Consider the following 19,001-nt stretch of genomic DNA (forward strand, 5'->3'; position numbering starts at 1 on the left):
GGAAAGGTGCAGCCTGACTACAGTAGCTATCCCGAATCCCTGGAGACCATTATCGGACCGTAACATGTCTGTCAAGAACAGTGGCAGGTGCGGCGTGGAGCCAGCCTGAGCCCATGAGAGAAGCTGGGTGCTGTGGAGCCGGAAATGGGGCTGCTTAAGCCCTTTGGAGCCCAGAAGACTGTGATCCAGATGTTAGATAGTGAGGTATTTACACTTCTGGGCGGGGTTTGGCTTTGATTTCATAGTGACTGTTTTTTTCTCTCGAGTGAGGACGTATAGTCAACTTGTTTTTGACTTACATGGGAACCTACGGTTAAGAGATTGGGGATTTTCAAAGAGAACCCTGGACATTTAAAGTGTTGAAAGTTTTAAAGATTTGTGGGACTATTAAAGGTAGCAATGTGTTTTAGGTTGTGATATTGATATTAACATAAGATCTTGGGAATTAAAAAGGAGAGTGTATAGTTAATAGTGATGTATTTGTGTCAAGTTGATGAGGTTTGGAGGGTTTTTTTGTTTTGTTATGTTTTTTGGTCTGCTTGACATAGCCTGGAGTCACCTGGGTAGAGGGAGCCCTAATTGAGAAAACACCTCCACAGGTGGATCTCTGTGAGTCTGAGGCCAGCTTCATCTACACGGTGAGCACCAGCCACCCAAGCCTACGGTGAGACCCTGTCTCAAAAAACAAAACAAAACAACTCCCCCCAAATCCAAAACCAACCAAACAAAAACTTCTACGAAGATGCCTCCATCAGATTGGCATGTAGGTAAATCTGTTGGGCATTTTCTTGATTAAGGATTGATGTGGGTGGTGCCACCCCTTAGAAAATGGTGGGATGGTTCCTCAATTAAGAGCACATACTACTCTTAGATTTTTCCCCTAATCAGGTAGGGGGGTTGAGACAGGGTTTCTCTGTGCGCCTTTCCTGGAACTCACTATATAGTCCAGGCTGGCCTCGAACTCACAGAACTCACAGAGATCCGCCTGCCTCTGCCTCCCGAGTGCTGGGATTAAAGGCGTGCGCCACCACTCCCTGGCTACTCTTGACTGATTTCCTGCCCTCGCTGCTTTTGCTGACGAACTGTGAGTGAAATAACCCTTTCCTCCCCGAGTTGGCCATGGCGTTTCCCCACAGCAATAGACACCCTGACTACGATAGTGGGCGACATGGAGGAAGGAGGCAGCAACTGGTTCTCAACGACTTCTGGGCACAAGAGGCAGACATCTTCATGGCAGAAGCCCCGTCAGGAACAAGACGCGGGGGTGGTACCAGATGAGGCCGAGGACCCGGTCTGCCTCCTCACGGCAGCACTGAGGCCCCTAAGCTGCACCTGCTCTCCTGGACGTGGCTCCCCCGCTACCTTGATGATTAAATCACAGAGGGAGAGAGGGAGGCAGCATGTCACAGTCAGACCTGCCAAGAACAGTCGTGTTCACAAGTCTTCCCGGGCACGAGGCAGATGTTGCAGAACAGGCATAGAAGATGTGCAGACACTGGTGACTACCAGGGTACCCCAGGGGCTGCGTTTACCCACAACAGCTGGATGCCAAGGACCCACTTTTTGCTAAAGATTGGAGAGGGGCAGAGCCACAGACAAGGGTGCTCACCGCAAAACAGGAAACTCACAGGCCTCGGTTTATTTGATCACTTTAATATGCCAGACCAGTCAGCCAGGGGGGACGGAGCACACACAGACATCTGTATTCGCAGCACGGAGGGCAGATGTCCACAGCCCTGGGCATGCATGTATCTCCTGTGGAATCGGGCAAATCGAGAATGCATAAATACCACAGCACAGCCAGACTTGGGGGGTTGGGGATCACAGGCCACAGGGGACCATGCTTCAGAGGCAGCCAGAGGCATTAAATACGGGGCCTAAACATTACAGTCCACTTCACCGTACACACAACTCGGACAGCAGAAGGAAGGAGACCACGGTATACACGCGCAAGCGGCTTTGGTCAGAGAGAGAACGGACAAGGGAGGTGGAGCCATGCAGTGGAAAGGCTTGCCTGGTCTACTCTCCATCTTCTCCATCCCCACCCAGCCCACAAAGTCACCTGGGATCACAGAATAAATTAGCTGGTCTTGGTGAGACGCCGAAAAGTCCTGCCTGGTATCTTTGATAGGCCCCGGGGTCCTCTGTGGGCAGGGAGGAACCCGACAGCCGAGAACACTTGAACCCTTGGAAGGAACCGGCCTGGACTGGAGGGGACGGACGCCGAACAGATCAGGTAGAGGGGGGGAGCCGCGTCAGCCAGGCCAAGCGGGTGTGCTGAGCTGCCTGGACCCAGGTCCCGGGAGAGCAGGAGAGATCGGAGATCACGGAGGAATCCACTTTTGCAAGCAAAGCTGAAGAGGTCAGGACAAGCCTGTGTGTCTTCGCAACTGTCCCAAAGCCCGTTCCCCTCAGAACTGGCTAGCACTGCTCGGGTCACACTGCAGCAGCCGGACAATGGACGGGTCACTCTTGGCACCTTTGATGAATTCTTCCAGGGACAGCTTGCCTGAGGGACAGAAGCGGGAGAAACAGGATCAGCCAGTGCTCTTCGTTCTTTTTTCTTTTTTTAAAGATTTATTTATTATATATACAATGCTCGGTCTGTGTGCATCCCTGTAGGCCAGAAGGGGGCGCCAGATCTCATTATAGATGGTTGTGAGCCACCATGTGGATGCTGGGAATTGAACTCGGGACCTCTGGAAGAGCAGCCAGTACTCTTAACCTCTGAGACATCTCTCCAGCCTGCTCTTCGCTCTTTTGAGCTTCTAAAAGGGACAGGACCTCTGGTCGCAGTCTGGAAAATGGACAATGTCCAGTCTCCATTCACTTCCAGGGTATTTACAATTTTTTTTTTACATATGAATATACGCATTTTTTTACTGTGTGTGTTTGTGGGCACACATGCCATGTTGAGGCACACATGTGCTCAGAGGACAACTTGCAGGAATCGGTTCTCCTTACACCATACAAATGTAGGCCCTAGGGATTGAACTTAAGTCATCAGGTTTGGTAATGAACTCTGGGTCTGAAGTAAGCTGCCAGCCCCACCAGGAGCCCGGGAGAGCCATCATGCTCCGGGGCGGCTGGGGAGATTGGACAAACTATGGGTGCTGATAAAGTTCCATTTCTATTAGTAGGCTAAAATCCTCCGACCAAGCCGGGGGTGGGGGGAGGAAGTTGGGGAGTATGTGTGTGTGGGGGGAGGGTAGTGGCGCATCCCTTAGTTCAAGCACTCAGGAGGCAGAGGCAGGTGGGTCCATGTGAGTTTGAGGCAGCCTGGTCTACAGAGTGAGTTCCAGGACAGTCAGGGCTACAAAGAGAAACCCTGTCTTGGGGGGATAAAAATCCTCTCCTGACCAAAAGCAACTTAGAAGAGGAAGGTTTCTTCAGCTTAGTTCTAGGTCATAGCCCGTCACCGCGGGGTTCTAGGTCACGGCCTGTCACTGCGGGGTTCTAGGTCACGGCCTTCCACTGCAGGGTTCTAGGTCACGGCCTTCCACTGCAGGGAGTCAAGCAGTAACTTGAAAACACCACGGGGCAGAGTATGAATGCATGGCTGTTTGCCGTCGATCTGCTTTCTCCTTTATTTCACTGTTCAGGCCGCCCCACCCACCCCAGGAGAATGGTGATGGGCCTTCCCACATCAACCAACCATCAATGCAATCCCAACAGGCACGCCCACAGGCTGGCATGATCTAAAGCAATGGTTCTCAACCTTCCTCATGCTGGGACCCTTTAATACAGTTCCTCACATTGTGGTGATCCCCAACCATAAAAAGTATTTTCATTGCTACTTCATAACTGGAATTTTTCTGTTATGAATCGTAATGTAAATATCTGTGTTTCTCGATGGTCTTAGGTGACCCCTGTGAAAGGTCATTTGATCCCCAAAGGCGTCGAGACCCACATGTTGACAACCACTTATCTGGATAATTCATTAGACTCTCCTTCTGAGCCAGGCAGTGGTAGCACACGCCTTTAATCCCAGCACTCAGGAGGCAGAGGCAGGCAGTTCTCAGTTCGAGGCCAGCCTGGTCTACAGATCGAGTTCCAGGACAGCCAGAGCTACACAGAAAAACCACTGTCTCTTAAAAAAAAAAAAAAAAAAAAAAAAAAAAAAAAAAAAAAAAAAAAAAAACAAAAAACAAAAAGACTTTCTTAAGGGGCTGGCGCGATGGCTCAGCAGTTAAGAGCACTTGGTGCTTTTGCAGAGGACCTGAGTTCAGTTCGCAGTATCCACATGGTGGCTCACAACCATTTGTAACTTCAGTTCCAGGGGACCCAGTGCCTATCTGTGACCTCCCTGAGCACCAGGCACCCAATGCAGTATACATACATACTCAGGCAAACACTCATATACAAAATAAATAATTTTTATAAAAGGGACTTGAGGTGATTCTAGGTTGAGTCAAGTTGGAGGAAACCATCATGGTGCCTCCTCCTGCAGACTCTTGGCAGCTCCGGGGAGGAGAGGCGTATACCTGACCGCCTTTGCTGTCCTTTTCTGGACCCGGCTTCTCCCTTTCTGAGTGCCAGCAACTGGCCGCAGGCTCGCAGGGCAGGCCTCTCTGTCCAGTGGCCTCAGGAGCGAAACCGACAAGGAGGGCATGTACAGCGGGGACGCAGTCCACCCTCCGAAGCTGGCAGGGCTCCTGGCCCCGGCAAGCGGAAACAACAGCCACAGCTTTTAGTAAGAGTGTGCCATCGGCATGGTGCTGCTCCAGCCGCACACCGATGCAAGGGGGCTTATCCCCATTTCACGGAGAAGCAAGCCAAGCCTGGGAAATGGCCAAGCCTCGACGTGGTGTGTCGGAATCAAAGCCCTGGAGTCACCATGCCCAGGAGAGTGAAGAAGCAGGCTTTTGAAACCAGCCCACAGGCCGCACTAGGCAGGAGGCTGTCCTGCTTTGTGTGTGAACGTGTTTTGAAAAGCATTTCCTTACTGTCTGGAAGGCTTTCGGCTGTCTACAGTTCCACAGGAACCCCGAGTCCTGCTGAGCTCCGTCCTCAGCTCACCTGGGCCGAGCCCGGCACTTACTTGTGCATTAGCGTACATTTAATCTCAGCACAGCCCGGGGAGCCTTTTCTTTCCCTTAATGTTGCATTTCTTGGTGGAACAAAAGCCAATCAGTCTTGTCTCTACAAAGCCACAGACAGGCAGAAATCAACTCACCGTGCGCGGTTACCTCGACCTTGCTGGGGTCTCACGAGAAGCTCACAGCCGAGGCAGAGGAGGGCAGAGAGGACGCATCCTCATGGACTTCTCGCGGCCTCCCCTCCTTCCGAGACCTACCTTTTTGCAGCCGTGGTAGGACCGCAGAGTCCTAGGTACTGTGGCCACAGACTGGTGAGGCTTCCATGCCTGATGACCCCCATGAGTATCTGGGTGCCTCACATCTCAGGGTGATGGCAAGAGAAGCCCGGTCGGCTGCTCAGGATCCCATGACTCAAAAGTCCTTTGATTCAGTTTCTCACTTCTCCCCTCTCAGGCCATCAAGGATACTTGCCTCCCCTCCCTAAATACCCTTGTGGAAATAGGAAGACCACTCTCTCCATTAACACATGGGCTGGCTAATCTTATGTCAACTTGACGCAAGCTAGAGTCATCAGAGAGGAGGGACCTCACTTGAGAAAGTGCCTCCAGAAGGTCTGTCTGTGTGCAAGCTGGTGGGACACTTTCCTTCTTTGGTTTTTCAAGACAGGGTTTCTTTGTGTAGCTCTGGGTGTTCTGGAACTCACTGTAGACCAGGCTGGCCTCAAACTTGCAGAGCTCTGCCTGCCTCTGCCTCCCAAGTGCTGGGATTAAAGGCATGCGCCACCATGCCTGGCCAGTAGGTCATTTCCTTAATTAGTGATTAATAGGGTCCAGCCTATTGTGGGTGGGGTCATCCCTGGGCTGGTGGGCCTGGGTTCTATAAGAAAGCAGAGCGAGCAAGCCATGAGGAGCAAGCCATGAGGAGCAAGCTAGTAAGCAGCGCCCCTCCACGGCCTCTGCATCAGCTCCTGCCTCCAGGTTCCTGTCCTGCTTGAGTTCCTGTCCTGACTTCCGTTGATGGTGACCTGCTGTATGAAGCATGGGTGAAATAAACCCTTTCTCTTCCCGGTTGCTTCTGGTCATGGTGTTTCATCACAGCAATAGCGACCCTCACTAAGACAACATGTATGAAGCCTGCAGCTCAGAGGTACAAAGTGACATGCCCGTGGCCATAAAGCCATGGGGAGGGCACAGGATGCAGGGTAGGTGTCCCTGACCTGAATGCCAGGCTTCTCCCATCATAGCTGAATCCAGTGGGAGAGGAAGGGGAACAGCAGGCTTAGGAAGGGGCAGGGCCGGCTTGGGAGGGCCAGGGCTGCGGAGGGCCCATCCCCAACACATCTGCGCCATCAACAGTTTCACACAAACATCCAGCGCTCCCACCCCACCCCCACCATCCTACCATCATTGTTTGTGTCCATCTGCCTGAAGATCTTGTCTGTTCGTTTCTCCGGCGTGGACTCATCCTCGGGCATTTTCATCACGGAGGACACCATCTTGTAGATGGCCTGCAAAGGAGCATCCGTGAGTGTGTTCAGGAGGACGGAGGATGGGTGAGGGCTTTCTCCCTCAGCCCACCCAGAAGCACAGAGAGGGCAGAGTGCTCCCTGTGGGTGTCAGGACCTGTCTCTCATCAGAGCAAAGGGAGCCGGAAAAAGTTAAGTGATGTTTAAGAGCGCAGGGCACAGCTCGGCCAGGATGGGGGAATCACAGGACAGTTGGTCTGGGAGAGGGTGGGGAGAGTGACTGACATGCACAAAGGATCTCTGGGGGCTGGGAATGCTGAGCGGGGAGGTCACAGGGGCAGGTACAGTAAGCCCTGCCTACCTGTGGGTTCCAAATCTGCAGATTCCACAAACTGCAGATGGAAAATATTCCAGAAAAAGAAATATTACTGGAGGTACAGACTTTTTCTTATTCCCAAATAATACAGTGCGTTATTAACATCTGTATCTGCTGGGTCAAGCAGGACACGCAACATCTCTTTGTTCACTCATTTAGTGTGCGTGTGGTGGGGGGAGATGATCTCGTGTGGAGGTCGGAGGACGACTTGTGGGCATTGGTTCTCTTTTCCTACTGTGCGGGTTGTAGGGATCGAACTTGGGCTGTCAAGCTTGGCAGCAAGCACCTCTCCCACAGAGCCATCTCACTGGCCCAAACATAGAGATGATTTAGACCGTGGGGGGAAGGACGCAGCAGACATATGAGCATCGTTCCCATGCAGGACTGCCCACTGCCTCATCCATTATGGTGCCATTCTGATTTCTACAGGAGGCCCCGACCCACAGAGACAGCTAAATTAATTGTAAGTTCTACATACGTGTGCAGAAACACCACGCAGAGGCCAGAGGGGAATATTGGTATCCACCTCATTCCCTCTTGTCCTCTACTGAATCTGGAGCTTGCCATTTTTGTGAGGCTGCGTGGTCAGCAGGCTTCTGGGTCCTGACTCAACTGTCTCCTAGTTCTAGGGTTACAGACATGCTTACCCACTCCTGGCTTTTACATGGGTGCTGGGATTCGAACCTTACCTACTAAGCCATGTTCCCAATTCTTGCTCTGATCATTCTCCCCGCTCCCCCCTTGCCCTTTCTTTTGTTTTTTTTTTTTTGAGACAGGGTTTCTCTATGTAGCTTTGGAGCCTGTCCTGGAACTCACTCTGTAGCCCAGGCTGGCCTCGAACTCACAGAGATCCACCTGGCTCTGCCTCCCGAGTGCCGGGATTAAAGGCGTGTGCCACCAACGCCGGCTGCTCTCTGATCATTCTTAAGCAGTCACCTGTCCTAGCCTCGGGTCTCATTAAAAGCAGAAAATGACCCGTTTGTGTAGGATGGGAGGTGGGGTGAGGGATAAACCTGACGGGTGAGCGAGCACAGCTCGGGGGCCTGATGTCTGGCAAGCGATGGATGAAGGCTTGGCTTTTACCGTGATGCTTCTGCAAGAACCTGCAGTCCTTAAGTGTGCAGGGTGGCAAGCGGGCTGAGGAGTGAGCTGGTGTCATGGTGATCAGAAAGAGCCCAGGGCTGGGCGTGCGTGCGTGCGTGCGTGCTGCGTGCGCGCTGCGTGCATGCGTACGCTGCTGGCTCCCCGTGCTCCAGCCGGCGGCCCTGCGGGGTGCCGGTACCTGCACGATCTCCAGCATCTCGCTGCGGCTGATGTAGCCGTTGCCGTCCAGGTCGTACATGCTGAAGGCCCACTTCAGCTTCTGCTCGAGCTTGCCCCGAGAGGTGACGCTCAGCGCGATGATGAACTCCCGGAAGTCGATGGTGCCGTCGCTGTTGGTGTCGAAGGTGCGGAAGACGTGCTCGGCGAACTTGGAGGCGTCGCCGTAGGGGAAGAAGTTGGCGTAGATCTTCTTGAACTCGTCCACCGTCAGGTGGCCGGTGGGACAGTCCTTGAGGAAGCCCTTGTACCACTCCTGCAGCTCGTGGTCGGTGAACTCCGTGTGCTCCCGCAGGTCCTGCAGGACCTCAGGCCGCAGCTTGCTGTTCTGCTTGCCCATGGCGGCTGGCACTGGAGACTCACCCTGCAAGGCACGGGGTCAGCTGTGGATGCGGGGCCCCAAGGTCCGGCTTCCCACCACATCCCACCACCACGCTGGCTAAGGAACGTCCCCTGTGTGTGGGCTGGAGGAACTCAACACCACGGTTGTGCAAACTCTGACTTTTATTTAGGAGGTCTTGGATGTCTCTGGTCAGAAAGTACAAAATGGTTTTACTAAACATGAACACCAGAACACTCGATGAAGACAGACAGACCAACCCTTCAGCTTATCAGCTTGGGGCAAAGGGGTCACATGGACCTGACTCAGACCCTTTGCTCTGAACAACTACTTTTTTTTTCCTCTTGGGGTATCGTGTGTGTGTGTGTGTGTGTGTGTGTGTGTGTGTGTGTGTGTGTGTGTTTGTGTTTCATGTCATAGATACACTTGCTGATGCCACACAGTGAATGATGCTTGGGCAGGTGGATGGTGGTGGTCCACATTCCCATCTAACACAGCTTGGTGAACTTTACAGACAGACTGACATTCATCCTGAGTGGACACTACTAATGAAGACGGAGCAGGTGCACGCCTCCTCTAGTCTTTGGAAGTTTTACTTCATTTATCCACATGCCTAATCTTATAAACAATGTTGGTTATCAGCCCCATTCCTGCCCAGATTTCTTGGTAAATCTGGGTATAATAGGGTTTCATGGGGACTTGGATATTCCTAATAAAGCTTTGAAGTGTATTGGCAGGACAGAGACTTAATCCCTCCCAGACTCTCTACACAATTGACTAGGAAAGGTTACCGGCAAACATCATGCTGTTTTTATCCCGAAGAAGAAGAGAGGCACCTGGGAACCCGTAGGGAGTCCCCGCTCTTTATTATGCCTTTGGGATATTGCTCCGGCAGGGAGGATGCAGAATTAGCATGGATCGGTGAATGGCGATCTGAATGCTAACAGCTGAAAACAGGCCCCCATGGAAACCCAGGATTGTGCTCCACTGGAAAGCATGGCCCACTCACAGTCTCCCACGAGGCCCATGGGTGAGATCCTGGGTGATTTGCATTGGACATGAGTACTGCTTTCACCTCACCACCTCAGTTTTGTTTTCTTACTTCGGCAGTAACACATGTGCATGGCTCAGTCAGTTTTGAGGCATATAGAATGAGGGTGGGTAGCTGTCCCCGACCCAAGTCCCAAAGGAAACCACTCTGGGCTGCTTCGAGGCTTATGAATTCCCAATTATCTGTGCTGGGTCCTGTTAAGGAAGACGAGACCCACCCTTCAATACTACACACCACATCCTCTCTCATTGCCTTTTTTTTTTTTTTTTTTTTTTTGGTTTTTCAAGACAGGGTTTCTCTGTGTAGCTTTGCGCCTGTCCTGGAACTCACTTGGTAGCCCAGGCTGGCCTCGAACTCACAGAGTTCCGCCTGCCTCTGCCTCCCGAGTGCTGGGATTAAAGGCGTGCACCACCGCCACCCGGCTCACATCCTCTCTCTTCTTCACCACCCCCCCCCCCCCCCGCCCCCGGGTTGTCAGCTCTCTCTATCCAGGTTTTATTTTACTTCTCTATAGGACTATGATACCTTTAAAGTTCCTCATCCAACACAGACACGGGGCACCTTGATAGTGCCTTTGAAAACACACACACACACACACACACACACACACACACACACACACACACACGGGGTTGGGGATTTAGCTCAGTGGTAGAGTGCTTGCCTAGCAAGTACAAGGCCCTGGGTTCAATCCTCAGCTCTGGAAAACACACACACACACACACACACACACACACACACACACACACACAAACAACCGGTGCCCCTAACAACAAGCAACTCAAATGTCCATAGTGTCCTGATAAGAAATAACCATCAAGTGAACCGGCCTGGTGGTACACACCTGTAATTCCAGAACTGGGGGGCAGAGGCAGGAGGATCAGGAGTTCAAGGCCAGCCTGGGCTACTTGAGACAAAAAAGAAAGAAAATTAAAAGAGAAAATCTACAAATGGAAAGAGGTTATGCCCAAGAGCATGTGAAGAGTGCTGCCATTTGCAAAAGCAACGGAGTCCGATGTGTCCGTGTGTGGAGGCCTCCTCTGGAAGAACTTACTAGAAAGGGGAACATTGACTGAAGAGGAGGGACGGCTGGATAGACAGGGACCTTGTAGGGCTTTTTGTTGTATTCTCCTTTGTAATTTTATTGTTAGTTTATTGATGTGTTCTGATATAGGGTCTCGTGTAGCCCAGGCTGGCCTCGAACTCCTGATGGAGCTAGGATGACCCTTACACTCCTCACCCTCCTACCTCCGCCCTCCAGCGGTCACAGGGTGTGTGCCTACCATGCCTGGCTGCAATTTGAAGATCCTGAACTGGGTCCACATTTCCTTTTTTCCTTCTATGTTTTAAGAATGTTTATTGGATGTGTCTGAGAGTTGTACTTGTCTAAGACATGGTGTGTGTGTGCCTGGTACCTGCAGGGGCTGGGATAGGAGGCTGGATCCCCTGGAACTGGAGTGATAGAAGTCGTAAGCCACCATGTGGGTCCTGGGAACTGAACTGGGGTCCTCTGCAAGAACAGCAAGAGCCATCTCCCCAGCCTGGCCCCTTAGTTTACAGCTTCTATTCAAAGAACAGGCACATACACCACAGTGGGCCAGCCTCTGCTCCTCGACTGGGGTGGCAAGTCTAAGAACCTCCAAATTGATAGAGCGGGGATAGTGTAGGCTCAGTCCCGCCTGGAAGGGGCTTTGGACCAAGGACGGGGAACAAGAGGTGGAGAGAGAGCACCGAGGTGGTGGCGCACGCCTTTAATCCCAGCACTCAGGAGGCAGAGGCAGGTGGATCTCTGAGTTCAAGGCCAGCTTGGTCTACAGAGCAAGTTCCAGGACAGCCAGGGCTCCACTGAGAAACCCAGTCTCAAAAAAACCAAAAAAAAAAAAAAAAAAAAAAAAAAAAAAGGCAGAAATAGGGTCCTGGAGCAGCTGCATTAAAGAGGCACACACCCTCTGGAGTCTCTTCCTGTGATGGCCGACCGCCAGATCCTCTCTTTATATACTCAGCCCCCATCTCACAGCTTTGCTCCCATCAAGGTTGACAATGCCCTCTTTCTGCTTCGTCTACAGGTCAATCTTAAACCACACGTCAGTCAACCTCTCCCGGGCCAATGGCCTGTGCTGGCCGGGAGGATGCCCAGAGGCTACATCCTGCTCTGAACAGGAGCCCACGAGTCCAGAGTCTTCTCCAATCAGAGACGTTCTGCCCTCAGTAGCCGAATGTGGCCGCTGTCACTGAGAGGTCACAGCAGGCCTAGATAAGCGCACAGGTGAGGAGCTGGCTGCTCTCCAGGGGGCCCCCTATCCAGTGCTCTGATTCAGCCATGACTTGGGATAAGATGCATGTTGGGATCCTTCGGGAAGAGATAGGAATGCCTTCGTTTTATTGCAGGTAATTCATTTTGGAAACTCGGTTAACAAGACACACGTAACACTGAAGCCACACGGGACCACGGAAGTGAGGAAAAGAACAGGGCCGGTGGGAAGGTCGGACACCTGGGGAGGCTGGTCTAAAGAATCTCAGCAGAGTAGGACGAGAGCTCTAAAAAGAGCTGTCCAGAGGCCCTCTGGACAGACGACAGGGAAGGAAAGGAGGGAGGGAGGGAGGAGGGGAGAGAGGGAGGGAGGGAGGGAGGGAACTGGAATATGGGGAGGAAGAGGCCCAGGAGGGTGGCTGTAAGGATGTTACTGTCAATGGAGGGCCCTCCGTAGGCCCTCAGGCTGGACATACAACTGTATAAAACAAGGTGGGCAGTGGAACCCCAGAGAACAGGGCAGAAGTTGGGGTCACAGGGGGTGGGAGGTAGGGAAGCAGGGTTGGACTGAGCTGGGGGGTGCGGCTCCTGTTCAAATACTAATATTGGGGATAGAAGGTTCTAGACCCAGTGGAACCTTGCAGCCACAAGGCCCTCGCCACTGAACCATTCTCAGGGGGAGACCTACAGCGTGTCTCTGGACTGGGGTCCACTCAGAAACTTCACGTACCAGATACACCCTGCTAACGAGGAAACTGAGCCCCAGAGAGAAAGCTGCAGAACCTCTCCTAAAGCGAGCCAGGATTGGACTCCAGGTTGCCTGGCTGTGAGATTGTGTGGGGAGGGCAGTCCTGGAGTGGGCCGTGTGGTCACAGCCCACCCCGTGCCTGTGGCTCCTCTTCCCGGTCGGTCGGCAGCCCTGCACCCCACAGCCTTGCCACAGCCCCTTGGTATCCAGCTCACGCGCTCAGCATCCGCACACCTCACTGAACATACATCGCGGCTGTGTCTGTGATTTATCACCCTACAGATGCTACCAAAATGCCAAACTCCTCGCACCCGCTCTGCGGGTGTCTGCAGAGAGGAAGCTGCCGTGCAGAGAGAGAGAGAGAGAGAGAGAGCCTTGGCATTGGCTGGAGGGGCATGCTTGATTTCCCGGCTCCTTCCCAAGTATGCCAGAGGCAGCAGCTCCCAACTGCGACGCTGTGACTCTGCCCACCCTTCGCCTTCTCCCTGGCGTCGGGCTGCTTGGCAGAATGGGTGTTTTGTGTTGGTTTAGGGCATTCTTGCTGTTGTGGTATAGTGTGTACACACACACACACACACACACACACACACACACACACACACACACACACACCAGGAAGGTCTTTGACAAAGCTTGTATCTCAGTAGAGCCCAAGTGACCCTCTTTGGATGCAAAGACCAAGGCTCAAACATCAAAATGGGAGGGAGACCACTCAGGAGCCTCCAAACCATGTGTCAGGGGTCGGGGCTATTCCTGAGGCTCTGAGGGTCCACGGGATGTAGAAAAGGGAAGAGGAATGGTCTGGGCCTCGGGACCTTGCTCTGAGAAGGGCAGTGGCTTTACGTTCTGCTCCCGGGTCCAAACTCCTTCAAAGAAAGGGCGGTGCCCGTGGAAACAGGCCTGGCTGTCTGAAGAACCTGGGACCAACAGCATAAACAGTATGGCTAAGGAGGAGGAGAGGCCCTTTTCTGAAACGTGAGGGACGAAGGGCACTAGACGGAACCCCAGCCCTGGAGGGACTGCATGGAGCAGAGTCCTCCGGCCCAGCCATGTCCCGCTATAGCCGCATGGGAAGACACACCTCAAGGATGCTAAGTGCTGCCGAGATTCATGGAGAGCCAGCAGCCCGCCGGCCTGAGTCGTAGGAACTCTCAGCTCGGTGTGATCAGTGACAGGGACACCCCGTCTATCTGCAGAGGAGAGGAGGATTCTGTCCAGAGACTTGGGACAGAGGAACAACAGTCACAGAGCAGGGTAGCACCCAGAGAGGGTAGGAAAGCTGGATCCCTGAAGCAGAGAGCCCCATCCCCACCCCGGGCTCCTTCCTGGCCTGTGGAAAGCGTGGGCTGCCAGGACAGATCATCAGCTGAGGGGTAGGGTAGCTCTCCAGAAAAGCCCACACTCCGGCAGGAGGGCAGGGCCTTAATTCAACATTTTCCAGTCTCTTGGGCTCTTGTAAGAGTCCATACTCCCTAGGGCCCTGGGCTCCCATAGCACATTCCTAGGCAGTGGTTTGCCTAGGAAGATGGCATTTAGAGTCAAAACTGAAGGCCCAAAGAGGATGATGGCGGCTCTAGGGAGGACAGGACAGAGATTCCAGCACTGGGAAAGCGTCTCACTGGGCTCAGCTGGGAGTTGGCAGAAGCATCCCATTGAAAAAGACAGAAGATCCTGTGGGGGGCAGGTGCTTGTCTGCTACAACATGGTCAGGTGTGCTGTCGCTGGAACGGGGCTCCATCCTTTGGGCTGGGCCCCTCCCTTCCCCTGCCAGCATCCTGAGTGGCAGGGAGTTTCCATGTGCACTGAACTGGTATCCGCCAGGGCAGTGGCTGGCATGGCCATGTCACAAGGCGGCCTCCTAACGCTCACTTCCACGAAACTGTTAAGTGGAGCCCACGAAGGCCGGCAGCTTCACGCTCGCTTCCCGGCACTCATTCACAGGCGCCTACCAAAGACCTGGATAAAATATTTAATACAAAAGGCCTCATTTTAGCTCTCTTGGAGGCACTCAGGCGGCGGCGGCAGAGGATGGAGGTTTGGTGCCGCACGCCTCATGACCCCTGTTATTCATTAAGCCACTGAGCCAGCCTTATTGATGTTCAGCTGTCTGGGAAAACACCTGATAAAATGCAAACCCTTCTGCAGGGGCAGAAAATCACTGTGCATGCTCCCCCGAAGAAATATCCACCTCGCCCTGGCCATCAGACACACTCAGGCTTCATTGATCAGACAACCCTGCTTTCATCTTCTAGGGGGTGAGGAATAAGGGTCCCCTGGAAGAGCACAGCCAGCCTCCTCCTTGGCTTAAAACACTTTCTACTCTACCAGGGCTCAGATGAGACAGACGGCAGCCTTCTTGGAGCTCCGAGGACATGGAGTCCCACATTGATTTCGCCACCGCGGTAATGGCAGTGGGGGAAGGAGCTAACAGCTCCTACGGCCTCTCCCCGGGTCTCTGTTCGGCACTTACGGTCCTTAACACACTGAATTGTGAAGTAAAGAAAGAGTAAACAAGTAGCTGGGGGAGCGCTAGGAAAATGTTTACCCCAGCTTGGTGCGGCAGGTAAAAAAGCCTTGCTCACAGTGTCGTTCTGTTGATCGCTCAGACGGGCCCTGGGGAACCCAGTGCTCCAATGTCCTACAAACCACAGCTCGGCGCTGGCTAGAAACGTGAGTGGCACTCATCCCCCTGCTGAGAGTGCTCCCACCAGCCAGACCGCCAAGCTCAAGGGCTGCTAGACAGACCCTGGAGGAAGAAGGTGGGAGACTGGGTACCAGATCCAGATGAAGTCCTGGACTCGGGAAGCGGCCGAGTGAGTCTTCTGTGAACATGAACTTTAAGAGAGCATCATGGAGAACCTGTTCCCTGTCAGGTGGAACAGAGGTGGCGGGTGGAAAGAGCCTCACTCTTACGGTGACCCACAGAGGAATGCCGCTCCTGCCGCTGAGACCCTGTCTTGGGGGTGACTGCATTTTCCAAAACAACTCGGACCCACGTCCTGCTTTTTTTCTCCAGATATGCAGGTAATGCTCAAGCAGCCTGTGGCCTCCGCGTCCCTGTGGTTCTCTGCAGAGGGGCCATCAGCGGCCCTGATAAAATGTAACAGGAGAGGCACCTGGAGCCACCCAAGCCGCACCGAGGCGGGACAGACACTAGAGGGCGCAGCCTGGCAGATTCCCATCTCCATCTCTAAACCAGGTAAAACATCACAGTGGGTCTAAACCAATGGTTCTCAATCTGTAGGTCACGACCTCCCGGGTATCAAACGACCCTTTAAAGGGGTCACCTAAGGCCATCCTGCATATTAGATATTTACATTATGATTCATAACAGTGGCAAAATTAGTCATGAAGTAGCGAAGAAAGTAATTTTATGAATTAAGTGTGTGTCATCACAACCTGAGGAACTGTATTAAAGTGTCGCAGCATTAGGGAGGTAAGACCCGCTGCTCTAAACTCATATAGGCCCGTAGGGTAAAATATACAGGGTTTGGGTCTGTTTGGAATATAATGGGTTAAATCAGATTGAGGCCATTGCTCAGGCCTGTTTCTCTTTCTTCTTTCCATGTGGTTATAGGAAAATCTCATGTTCCATATGCATATGGCTGTCACCATACTTCTGGTGGACAGTACTAAGTAATGGTACTGACGACTCTGCAGCTAAGGCCACCAGGCAGGGGTTCTTCCCCCGCCCACTAGCACCCTACGGAGTCCTGTGACACCATGAGTGAAAGACAATGTGTTTGCACCTCAGTCCTCATCAGTTCCACAGCCCCAGCTTGCAGGGCTAGCTTGGACCTCTTAGGGGAGCCAGCTGCCAGGGACCTCAAGCCTGACCCCAGCCAGGGAGGCAGACGGCTGCAATAAAAGAGGCTCCTTCCTCTTCTGAGTGACCACAGCCAACCCCAGTGAGATCTAGGGGAGGCGGGCTAGGGTGCTCCTGGGTACCCAGATGCGAACCCAGCCTGCCATCTGAGCCCCAGAGCCATGTCTCAGCTGGAGTGGCTCCAGACCAGGGCTGATCACCGTAAGAATCTTCCTGACGGCTGAGCCATCATCCCCTGGGGCTCACACTCCCCAGAGCCACAGTGACGATAGGAAAAAGGGACCCATGGTTGGCAAGATGACTCCTTGGGTAAAGGCACCCCAGCCACCTGCCCTGAGGTCCAGAGTTTGAAAACACACACACACACACACACACACACACACACACACACACACACACACGCTGACACTGCCCATCACACACAAGTTGATACATACATGTGAAACGTAAAGGGCTGAGTAAAAGTGTAATGTTAGAAAGTGGCAGCCGGCCAGACGGCATGGAAAGTCCCACCCCACCCCGCACGGCTCCACCTCCCTCCCTCTGCAGTCTCCAAGGCTGAAAGGCTCCACGCGAGTTAGGGAACCGGAAGAGGTGGAGAAAAAGAAGAGGAAACCCCCAAGAGGAAACCGCCCCTGTAACAGGAAGAGGGCCCTGTGGGTGGTTCTCCTCACCAACCAAGGCTCATGTGGGTCACACCCACTCCAGTCACCCAGGAAGCCCCTACTCACCTGCTGCAGCCCGTTCAGACACAAACCTCTCCTCACCCCTTGGAGGACAGATTTTGCAGACTCTACAGTCACTGTTCTTCTCAGCATCCTGACAGGACTTCCTACCTTCCCTAAGGACCTCCATTTTCAGGGTGTCATTTACTTGGTTTTCTCACCATTAGATTCTGGTAAGCATGTTTCAGTCCCAGGGCCTTTGCACCTGAAGTTCCTCCTCCCTTCTTTTCTGATTCAGAGTCATTCCTTCAGCATTGGTGCTTCCTCTTGGGGAGACCTCTAGGATTCATGCACACATGTATGCACATGCACACACACACGAGCATGTACACATAATACACACACACACCCCTTTGGCATGTGCAGAGAGAGCATAGAGGTTGACATCAGGATGTGTTTTTTCTCTTTAAAAAGAATTGCTTTTTATTTCTATTCACGTGTATGTCTGTGGGCCATGTGTTCAGAGAGGACAGGAGAGCCCTGGAACTGAAGTTACAGGCAGCTCAAAGCTGCGGGATACAAGTGCTGGGAACCGAACTCAGGTCTCTGCAAGAGCAGAACTTGTCCTTAACCATGGAGCCATCTCTCCAGCCCCCGGGATGGCTTTTGTCTTTTGCTCTTCGATCCCTGTTTCCCTTCCCTCAGCTCCACCCTCTGCTTTCAGAGTCAGGGCTCTCTCTGCACCTAGAGGTTCCTACTCGCCATTCTGTCTAGACTAGCTGACCAGAAAGACCCTGAGGTTGGGCTGCTCCTGTCTCCATAGCACCGTGGTGACAGAGCACGGTGCCCCGGAGAATGGACCCAGGAATGAAAGGACTCTTCCCAGCCTCCCAAGGGCTCTAACATGTGTGACCTCCAGGATTACAGACCCAGGAAGGAATGTGAGGGTCGAGGATGGCAAAGTGGCCTCTTCTGATGTGAAGTTACAAGAAGGCACATTCTGGGTTGGTCTTCTAGAAACCTCCACTCACTGTCACGGGCATAGACACAGCAGGGTAGACACCCAGGAATGTGTCACACCAGGAGGCTGCTCACTCATCCGATGTGGATGTCCCTTCGTTTGGACAGCAACCCAGCCATTGGGTCCCAAGTAAGGCTTCCTGCTCCTTCCAAAGAGGTCATTATCATCAAAGACGCTCTGGGGGGTGACTGGACCACAGTAAACATCATTAGACCTTTTACAGGCCTCTGCTTCTAGATGGGACCAGAGGGACATCTGGGTACCTAGTTCCCTATAGTGGGGGAGGGGAAGGCAAGGAACAGTGTGTGAGCGAGTGCTGGGAGGCCGAGGGAGAGCATTTACCTAGGAGGAAGTGACAGTATGTCACAGGGACAGGGGTCTGGCCAACTAACACGGAGCATGACCAAGAAGATGACCAACCCAGTCAGACCAGGCACTGGCAATGGGGAGGGCTGGAGAGATGGAAGGCAGAGCATGTCCAGTCCCCAACTCTCTCACCTAATGGCCAGCTGTATAGAAACCAAAGCTCAGGACTAGCCAGGCGGTGGTGGCACACGCCTTTAATCCCAGCACTCAGGGAGGCAGAGCCAGGCGGATCTCTGAGTTCAAGGCCAGCCTGGGCTACCAAGTGAGGTCCAGGAAAGGCACAAAGCTACACAGAGAAACCCTGTCTTGAAAAACCAAAACAAAACAAAAACAAAAAAAACAAAACAAAACAAAACAAAAACAAAAACAAAAACAATAGCTCAGGACCCCAGTGATGCTCACCTACACATTAGAAGCTCAAGACTGAACCAATAGGAACAAACACATCGTATAAACACACAGTCTTGCTCCTGGGGACTGAGTATAAACTATGAATTGACTCCCCGCTTCTTGTTTTTGAGACAGGGTCTCTT

General features: G+C 52.9%; 1 protein-coding gene across 2 annotated transcripts in view; it reads right to left on the reverse strand.

The window, feature by feature from the left end:
* Positions 1–1,633: 1,633 nt before the first annotated feature.
* Positions 1,634–19,001, reverse strand: part of Hpcal1 (hippocalcin like 1) — a 109,325-nt gene continuing 91,957 nt past the window's right edge. For both annotated transcript variants that reach the window (XM_028877693.2, XM_037198162.1), the window contains exons 3-5: positions 8,163–8,564; positions 6,441–6,546; positions 1,634–2,509 (exon numbers count right to left, since the gene is read on the reverse strand). In XM_028877693.2, the coding sequence (XP_028733526.1) occupies positions 2,412–2,509; positions 6,441–6,546; positions 8,163–8,540 (582 nt within the window). In that variant the 5' untranslated portion in view covers positions 8,541–8,564 and the 3' untranslated portion in view covers positions 1,634–2,411. The remainder of the gene's footprint in view (positions 2,510–6,440; positions 6,547–8,162; positions 8,565–19,001) is intronic.

This window comes from Peromyscus leucopus, chromosome 22, assembly GCF_004664715.2.
Source record: "Peromyscus leucopus breed LL Stock chromosome 22, UCI_PerLeu_2.1, whole genome shotgun sequence".
Taxonomy (NCBI): domain Eukaryota; kingdom Metazoa; phylum Chordata; class Mammalia; order Rodentia; family Cricetidae; genus Peromyscus; species Peromyscus leucopus.